The 9340-nt window shown below is 33.9% G+C and overlaps 1 protein-coding gene and 1 pseudogene across 1 annotated transcript; one reads left to right on the top strand and one right to left on the bottom strand.

The window, feature by feature from the left end:
• Positions 1-874: 874 nt before the first annotated feature.
• LOC142522729 (5'-adenylylsulfate reductase 3, chloroplastic-like) lies at positions 875-1978 on the bottom strand (annotated as a pseudogene).
• A 3397-nt stretch (positions 1979-5375) lies between these two features.
• On the top strand, positions 5376-8848 carry LOC142522804 (lactoylglutathione lyase GLX1-like). Its single transcript, XM_075626343.1, has 9 exons — positions 5376-5472; positions 6101-6223; positions 6325-6449; positions 6910-6974; positions 7101-7313; positions 7893-7940; positions 8046-8153; positions 8239-8391; positions 8579-8848. Exons 2-9 carry the CDS (start codon positions 6105-6107, stop codon positions 8627-8629), a joined length of 882 nt encoding a protein of 293 aa, XP_075482458.1. The 5' UTR covers positions 5376-5472; positions 6101-6104; the 3' UTR covers positions 8630-8848.
• Positions 8849-9340: the final 492 nt, after the last annotated feature.

Consider the following 9340-nt stretch of genomic DNA (forward strand, 5'->3'; position numbering starts at 1 on the left):
GAGCTTTTAACGAGCCGAACTCGAGCTTGGTAATTTCGACACAAACCAAGCTCGAGCCTGATAATAAAAACTCGAATCGAGCTCGAGCTCGAGCCTCAAATAATCTTAAACAAACCAAGCTCAAGCCTGATACTGTTTGGTTTGGTTTGGATCGTTTACATCCCTATTCTTAGCTAGTCTTTGATTGACTTTCAAACTGCGAAACATTTCTTTTTAAAATTTTTTTTTATCGGCAATATGAATTGAAATTTAGTAGCTAACATTAATATTAACTTTTAAGTTGCATGTGAGTAAAAAATCAATGGTAATTTATATTTTATAAAAGATTTGATGTATGTAATTCAAATTCACATTATTTCAGACTTTCAGTTGGTTATTTTAAATATATATCCATCACATTCAGCACATAAAAATAATATTTTATACTTCATCTTATATCAATATTCCGAATTCATATTTTTACTTTTACCATAAATAAAATAACACTACAAAAAAAAAACACGGATTAGAGACCGACAAATCGGTCTCTATTCGGTCTCTACATCAAAATAGAGAACGGTTATCGATCGATTTGGTTGGTATCAATAACATTGGTCCCTAATTGTGAGAGACCAGTACGATTAATCAGTCTCTAAATTAGCAACCACATTTATGTCATCGATCTCTAAAATAAATATCGATATTTTATATGTTGTTTCTACTTTACATGCCGACTAATTAAAGTATATATGAACGCATCAAGCTGTCTTCTTTAGTTTGACTTGTTTTATTATTTAAAATATCCCTCCATACTATATATCTATGTTAATCTATGCAAACCATTTGTGCTGCAATAATATAGTACTAAAATTGGTAAAATTAGGACCATTAAATCTTTCCTTCCATGTTCCAAATAAACGAACATTTTACTTGGCCCCAGTCGTTACGCTTATATTTACAAAATTGTGAACCCAACCGACACAAAGAAACAAGAAACACAAAGCCATCAACGAGTCAACAACATCTCTCTTCTCTGTTGGATACTTTACAGGACGCGAATGCTTAGGGAAGAAAAGTGTAGTGGGAAAGCTCTCCAACTGCAATTCTTGTTGCGCGAAAGCCTTCTCCTCTCCATCTGCCCTGAACTTGGCCACCTTAACACCAGAACCTGCCAACTTCTCAGCCAATTCCACGTACGAGCTCTCAATTCCCTGACAAAACAGGCACCAAGGTGCGTAGAGCACAATGAGCCACAGTTCTTTCCTGTTCTCCAGCTTCAACAGGTTCTCAATTCCAGGCCTGCTCAGGTTTATGACGCTTGGGGTAGTAAAAAGATCGGCGTGGGCGGCAGTGCCGTTAATATGAACGGAACCATTTCTGTGCCATTCAAATTAACCTCCTTGATATTTCCTTTGTGGAGACCACATTTATTGGCCTTGGCACCTTCCCAACATCACCTTCCTTCTCTCTCATGCTGACCAGGTAGTACCGGCTTGGTACAAGGCTCACATTCTATTGAGACATAACCTTGAGCATGCAACGAGTTTACCGGCACGTTCATGACCCGAAGGAAACTCCAGATGTCGTTTCCCTGAACATTTGCAACAGGATTCCACTTTAGCAAGCTGCCAATCCCATTATTCAAGCCCTCAAAAACAGGATCAACCTGCACGACCGGGATTTCTGATCGAGTCCCGGGGGATTGATCTTTACGCTGGCCAGTTATCCATGCTCGCAGCCCTTTGAGAGCCCTTCTTAAAGGTTTAACTTTCCTAACTCGGCAGCACTCCTGGTGGTCATCGTCATAGAAAGAAAAGAGCACTTTGCTTCTAACCAAGGACTCAACTTCAGCGGCATCAGGGAACATGCACTCTATTCGAATGCTGTAGCGTTTCTCTACTTCATCGAACAACTTGTACGTTTCTGGGTTCAATCTCCCTGTATCTAAGCTGAAAACCCTGAACGATCGACCAGTTAAATGAGCGTACTCGATCAAAGCAACGTCCTCTGCACCACTGACAAATATAGAAATCCGTTAGTGGTTTTCAAATTTTTTTCCTGATATCAAATCGAATAGATATTTAGATTGAGAGCACTTTAATTTGATGAAATTGATTAAACTCGTTTTCCACATGAAACAGAGAACAAAACAGGTAACATAAGAAAATCCCATGTATATAGTGAAAAACAGGTAATTCACGTGTTAGGATTAATGGGGCAAAAACATTTTAGTTACCGGACAAATTAAAATTATTACTACATATGAGGCAAATAAATTTCTTAGATTTGGCGTAAGATAACGATTAAGAGCATATGTTTCAACTAAAGTTGTTGGAAAAGAAAAACACGATTTATATAATATAATTATTTAAACAGCAAAGCTATTATTAACTTAATCTAATTGATATGTGGTTTTCCAATAACTTCATTCTAATAAACGCTTCTATTAATCAGCAGGCGAAGTTGTAAAGTAGATAAAACATCATGGTTTGCAAAAAAATTATTCGGTAAAAACATAAATAACTCACAAAATTAGACAAATAATTCATCTCACAAATCTCAAATTATATAACGAAATTAGACAACTTATCATCAAAATTAATTCTCCACAAAATATATAAGCAATTAATTCTTGGCCAAGGTCTTCAAAGCTCGAAATAATGTTAACCAACATTGTTCTAATATCATTATGTCAAAACAAAATTAACTCATTCTCGTTAACTATCATTCCAAGCATATTCTCTAAACTAACTCGTTCTGTCAAACAAAAATTGTTCTAATACCATGATAATGATCTTACATGCAGAAACACTTTATGGTTCCCAAAATTATGTACATTAATAACAATTTGGTAAAAACAAAAAATTCAAGTTCAGGATAATGCGTCAAAATTTATTAACAAAAAATAACCCTAAATCTGATTTTATCAAGCATATTACCTTGTTCAAGCTTTTTTGCGCAAATGGTGTTTGTGTGAGCAAATTTTCTAGCGTAAATTCAAGATCTTTTGTGCAAATCGCAATCCTAAACTTTGTTTGTTGCTATCTTGAACTCTTTTGTTTCCGAAAATGTCACTAGTGCTCAAGGATGGGGTGCGGATGGTTTTTTTAGTACCGAGCAAATTGTTTAGGACAAAAACGAATAAAAACGGACGAGAAAAGAGTTGTGATAAATGGCGAGCAGGAAGGGAGGACAACAAGTGTGTACAACGTAATTTGTTACAAGAGAGAAGATAGAGGCAAAGTGAAAGTGAGAAAACTCATTGAAAAATTGGGATTTAAAAAAATTAATTGAAAAATGGTAAAAATGGATGAAAGATGGAGTAAAATTCATTTTCGAGTTTTGTCAGATATTAAAACACAAAAAAAAAAAAAAAAAAGCACACACATGGAGATTGAATTCTAAATGATAGATGCACGTGCAGATGTATTTTTATCCAAATTACTCGTGATTAATGCCTGTAAAACGTGACAGTCTCTCTAATACTCTCGGCTCTTCGTATATATACACGTGCAATATTCGGATGCGAGTTACTTCTAATTCGGGTCAATAAAAAATATACGATCCATTTAAAATTTAATTAAATAAAAGGGATTTTGACTTTTTAAAATCGAGAAAAGAGAGTTGAACAGGTTAGTTAGATAAAATCATTAATTAGCTCGTTAAAAAAAATGAAGAGTGGGCCACTCTTCTTCTTCTAATTTTTTTTATTTTTTAAAAATAAAAATAAAAAAAATGGAAGAGTGGGTCGAGAAGAGCACGACCCACTCTTCTACTTCTATTTTTTAAAAAAAAACTTCTAATTTTTTTTATTTTTTTTAAATAAAAAAAATGACTCTTCTAAATTTTTTTTATTTTCTTATGTTTTTTAAATAAAAAAATAAAAAAAGTGGGTCGAGTGATAATGTTAGAGGTTTGGTTTAGGGTTTTGTTTAGGGTTTAGGGTTTGGGTCGAGTGTGGATCGAGATGGGTCGAGTGGATAGAAATTTTTGATATTTTTGAGTTTTGAACATTTTATAATATATAATTCACTTTATATATGATTAGAACGTAAATATATATAAAAAATTTATTTGTGTAAACATTAGTTATATGTTATAATTTAAGTATGTTAGTTAAAAAATTCATAACAAGTAGAAGAAAGTATCTCTTATTTTAACAATGTGTGTTGAATTTATACTCGACTAAAAATCTTAACAAATTTTATAATTGCACTAAAATTCATAACAAATTTTATAATAATAGAACTAAAAAAATTCATAACAAATTCCATTACATATTCACTTTAATGAATGTATATCGAAGCATATGAAATTAATGTTTATTGTATATAAACATTAACAAATTTTATAATTCTACTAAAATTCTTAACAAATTTTATAATAATAGAATTAAAAAATTCATAAAAAATTTCATTACATATTCAATTTAATGTAATGAATGTATATCAAAGCATATGAAATTAATGTTTATTGTATGTAAACATTAACAAATTTTATAAATTTTATAACTATACAAAAAAATTTAACAAATTTTATAATAATATGATTCTCGACCTATCTGTTACAATATATTAAAATCTATACATATATATATATATATAGCTAGCTTTATGGGTCAAGAAGCTAAAATTATGCTTCTCGACCCATCTCGACCCACCAAAATTAGGTCGCGTGGGTCGAGTATAATCTCGACCCAATTTTTGCACTCAACAAAAAATTGATTCCTTCCAAGTTTAGCGCAAAATAAACATATAAAAAAAAACAAACATAAGATTATTAGTTATATAAATTTAAAACAAAACAAAGATTATTAATTATAAAAATTTAAAATTAATGGGTCGTGTCACAACCCTTGGATCGTGAAATCTTCACGTCACGACCCGGGGTCGTGAAGTCAAGACACCCTGGGTCTTGTGCTTCACGACCCATCTTTGGGTCGTGAAGCTGAAGCACTTGTGCTTCACGTGAAGCAAAAGTCCTTCACGACCCATGGGTCGTGACACGACTCTTGGCTTCACGATTTATGGCTTCACGATTTATGGTGAATCTCTTCATTCTGAGTCATGAACACTGACGAAACCCAATAAATTTTATATCTTAAAATACATTTCTTTTCAATATATGGTTTTTTTTTTTTGAATTTGTTGCTCGTGGTTAATTGTTAGCCAAAAAATGAGAGGAATGAAAGATTGAGAAGAAAAGTATTTTTTGTGAGATAAAGAATGAAATAAAATCTAGGATTGAGTCGAGAAAGATAAAAAAATTGAGTCGAGTAAATTTTTTTATTTAATTAAATTACAAATTTTATTATATATAAAATTAAAATACATTAATAAAAAAATTAATTTTTAAACAAATTTTAAACAAATGATAAAAAAATAAATTACATTCAGCTGCCTTTTTCTTGATAAACTCTTCCGGGGCTCCCTTTTTTCCTCGTTTCCCCTTCTAATTCTTTCGTTTTTGCTTCTTCACTGACCGACTCTTCTGGTAAGTTGAGCTCTCGCTGAGTTCTCCTTTTGATTTATCAATGAATTACTGTACCTTGATCAAGATTGAAGTTTCTCTTTTTGACGCTAGTGATTTACCACTTTCCCTATTTAATTTTATCGTGTTTGATTTAATTTTTCCGATCTTATTCTAGCCTGAAATCTGTCAATCGAAGGGCAAACCTGTTAAGAAAATGAATTTTTTTTGCTCGCGTAATTTCTTCCTTTTACTTTTTTGGGTTTCAAAATGACGACTTTACAATTATTGTGTTAATGGAATTTGTAGGAGAGAGTTATTTAAGCAGCTGAATTCGGTTTTTAAAAATATATATATTTAAATTCAGTTTGCTTTTATAACTCAAATGAAGTGTTATATATCTCTGAGTTCTGATTCATACATACTGGAAGGTTTGTCACTTTACTGTCGAATTATTGCCCTTGTTCGATACATCAAGATGGAGACAGTGTTAAGTATTATCTGCGTAGTGTTTCTAGATGTTACTTGTTTGTTATTTTGACAGTCATCTGCTTTACCAGCGCAAATAAAACGTTTATTTTGAGTTGATTGACTATAGTTGGTGAAAGTTATTAGTAGATCGATTCGGTTCACACGTGGGTTTCGGATGCAGATCAATGGCCGAGGCAGCAGCAACAATTGTCCCAAGCCACGAGCTCTTGGAGTGGCCAAAACATGACAAGCGACGATTTTTACATGCTGTGTATAGAGTGGGAGACCTTGATCGCACCATCAAGTATTTTTTGGACTTACGAACTATACTAAGCTTGCTGCGGCTCTGAGATAGAGATCTCTTTTGAATATCCATGTTACTTATTTTTATCTACGTGTTGCTAGGTTTTACACTGAATGTCTTGGGATGAAGCTATTGAGGAAAAGGGATGTTCCCGAGGAAAAATATTCAAATGCTTTTCTTGGATTTGGGCCTGAAGACTCACACTTTGTCTTGGAATTGACTTACAGTATGCAAATTCCTTGGTTATATAAGTTCTTGAATTTTCATGGTTTTAATTTAGTCTAGGGGATTACTAATGCCATCTCTAATTCTACCTTGTGCACTAAAACTTTATAAAAATTTAGCATAATGTGAATATTGCTTTTTTAGTTTCAGAATGCTGGTTGCTGGGCCACTCACCGGAAACAAGTGGCTACCGAATATTTTGTGTCCCTAAACTACCTTTCTGATACTTCAGACCCTTATGCGCCACACATATATAATACTAAACTTTTGTTCTCAATCCTAAAACAAAGGATACTGAATATTAATTAAGTCTGATAGAAGCAGTGAGAGAGAGGTGACCCATGGAGGTCACAATTTGTTGACATTACTGAATAAAAGGCTGAATGAAGTAGTAATCTCTATTCTTCCCGTTGCATATCGATCAATGTTACCATTTGACATTCTTCATTACATTACAACAGACCATGGAGTTGACAGATATGACATTGGAACTGGCTTTGGGCATTTTGCCATTGCAAGTGAAGATGTGAGTGTTATCATCATCATCATTATTTTTTTGTTTATTTGTTTGTCAATTGAACAGAGTGCTTATATCGGGCCAGAATTTGGTATTTATTTTAATTTATCTTACTTTTAATTTTCATTTTATTAGGTTTACAAACTGGTCGAAAATATTAAGGCCAAGGGAGGAACCATCACTCGAGAGCCAGGTCCGGTCAAAGGTGGATCAACAGTTATTGCTTTTGCTAAGGATCCAGATGGGTACATTTTTGAACTTATTCAACGGGGTCCAACTCCAGAACCACTATGCCAAGTCATGCTTCGCGTGGGTGATCTTGATCGTTCTATTAAATTTTATGAGAAGGTGAATTATTCTTTTTAACTGTGTTTAAGGTTTATTTATTTGTACTTTAACTTTCTCGTCAACTAATCTTTTGGAGGTCGATCCATACTTGTTTCTGGAGTACTTTACGTATGGATATATGTGAAAGCTTGTTTCCCAAGTTTTTGATTATATAAATAGTAATTATAGGTGTCCCATCTCCTGTTTAATATTATTTTTTGATTGTATCAGCTTATCATGTTCATATGTTCGTGATAAAATAGCTTATGATTAAGGTGTTTGTGACCAGAGAAATAATTTTTGCTTTGAACACTTCCATTATGATTTTGCTACCATCAAGTCCAGCCCTACACAGTCGTTTATTGTTAAATGTAAGAGCAAAATTAAATCATATTCGGAAATCCGCTACCACCATCTGTCCAAAGAATATCTCCTGTACTTGAGCGAGGTCTCTCTTTTGATGTCAGAATGTTGGTATGCATCTTACATACATCTAGATTTAATAATATGAATGCAAACGATATCCTGGAGTAAGGAACTACCAACAAAGACATTCAAACTGCACATGTTGGAAGCTGATAACTTTCTTTTTTCATGTAGGCCTTGGGGATGAGACTCCTAAAAAAAACTGACAGACCCGAGCAAAAGGTTTCCATGTTGGATGAGAACCAGCTTTAAAGCTTTAGCGCATACTTAATATACATTTTTTTTTGTTTTGGTTATGTTTTGACAAAAGAACTTTGTAATTCACAGTACTCGATAGCAATGATGGGATATGCTGATGAATATGAGACGATTGTGCTGGAGTTGACTTACAACTATGGTGTCACTGAATATACCAAAGGAAATGCATATGCACAGGTGAGATGAGTTCTTATCACAATTACCCTTCAGCTCCTTATCATGGCATCATCCCAATCATACATATTGGTGAGTTCAATTTCAGGTAGCAATTAGCACAAATGATGTATATAAGAGTGCCGAGGTTGTGAACCTTGTAACCCAGGAGCTTGGAGGAAAGATAACTCGACAACCAGGACCAATTCCTGGAATCAACACTAAGATCACTTCTTTCCTAGACCCAGATGGTTGGAAAACTGTAAGTTTGATATTTTGGATATTTTACTTAATATATAGCGAAAGCAACTACTACTTATAGTTCTAAGTAGCTTACAATACTAATATACTGAACATCATCTGACCTACCGAGCAGCCCCCAATGTGTCCTTTTATAACTACTCGACTCAAATCTTCACTTATTTTTTTTATTTTTTGGCTGTTTTTAGGTTCTGGTGGATAATGCAGATTTTCTGAATGAACTCGAGAAGCAAGAGTGAGAGGTCTCAAAATCCTGGAGGATAACCGGTCATAGTGTTTATGGTTTAAGCTCCCAGACCCAGTTGAGTAAATAAATAACGTAGAACTGCCTACGCTTGTATTAGGTCCAAGTATGAAATGCAAAACCACCATCTCCCGTCTTTGTTCGTGGATTTTGTGCTTCTTTCTGTACAACCAGAAGTAGCGATGTGGTATAAATGTGTGTCCATTTCTTATAAGTGTACTATATATATCTCGATTATCGGTACAAAAGTGGGGGTGGGAGAGACTACGCTGACACCCGGTCGGCAACAGCCCTTGGATCAGCGAGCCTTACATGACCCCCACATTGATCTAAGGATTGTGCTGTCTCCAGGTGCAGCATAGTCTCCCCCTGAATAAAAGGAATCCGAAATTACAACTATCTATTGCAAAGAATTCGGTTTTAAGTCTTAAGTAAATACTCATGACCTAAGTCGGCTTACGAAGTTGATCATCCTATATTGAATAATTTAAGTGAACTTAAGCATCCCATTTTGTCTTCCTTGAAGAACTTGTAAAATTTCAGCGAGGAATTACGAAAAGCCCAACTTGAACATTTTATTTATTATTTGAAATTTTTTTACTACTATTTATCTCCCCAAAAGTCTCAAAATTGTAATAGACAACCAAATGGATCAAGGCAATGATAATGCACAGGTTGCACTATTAAAGGGTGTTGAACGTTCATC

The sequence above is a fragment of the Primulina tabacum genome, chromosome 13, assembly GCF_025594145.1.
Source record: "Primulina tabacum isolate GXHZ01 chromosome 13, ASM2559414v2, whole genome shotgun sequence".
NCBI lineage: Eukaryota > Viridiplantae > Streptophyta > Magnoliopsida > Lamiales > Gesneriaceae > Primulina > Primulina tabacum.

What these genes read in the sequence shown, in the direction of transcription:
- LOC142522804 (XM_075626343.1), top strand. Translation starts at nt 6,105, where the DNA reads ATGGCCGAGGCAGCAGCAACAATTGTCCCAAGCCACGAGCTCTTGGAG. An exon ending in GACCTTGATCGCACCATCAA is followed by an intron (nt 6,224 to 6,324) that starts GTATTTTTTGGA and finishes ACGTGTTGCTAG; the next exon opens with GTTTTACACTGAATGTCTTG. An exon ending in AAGGAAATGCATATGCACAG is followed by an intron (nt 8,154 to 8,238) that starts GTGAGATGAGTT and finishes GTTCAATTTCAG; the next exon opens with GTAGCAATTAGCACAAATGA.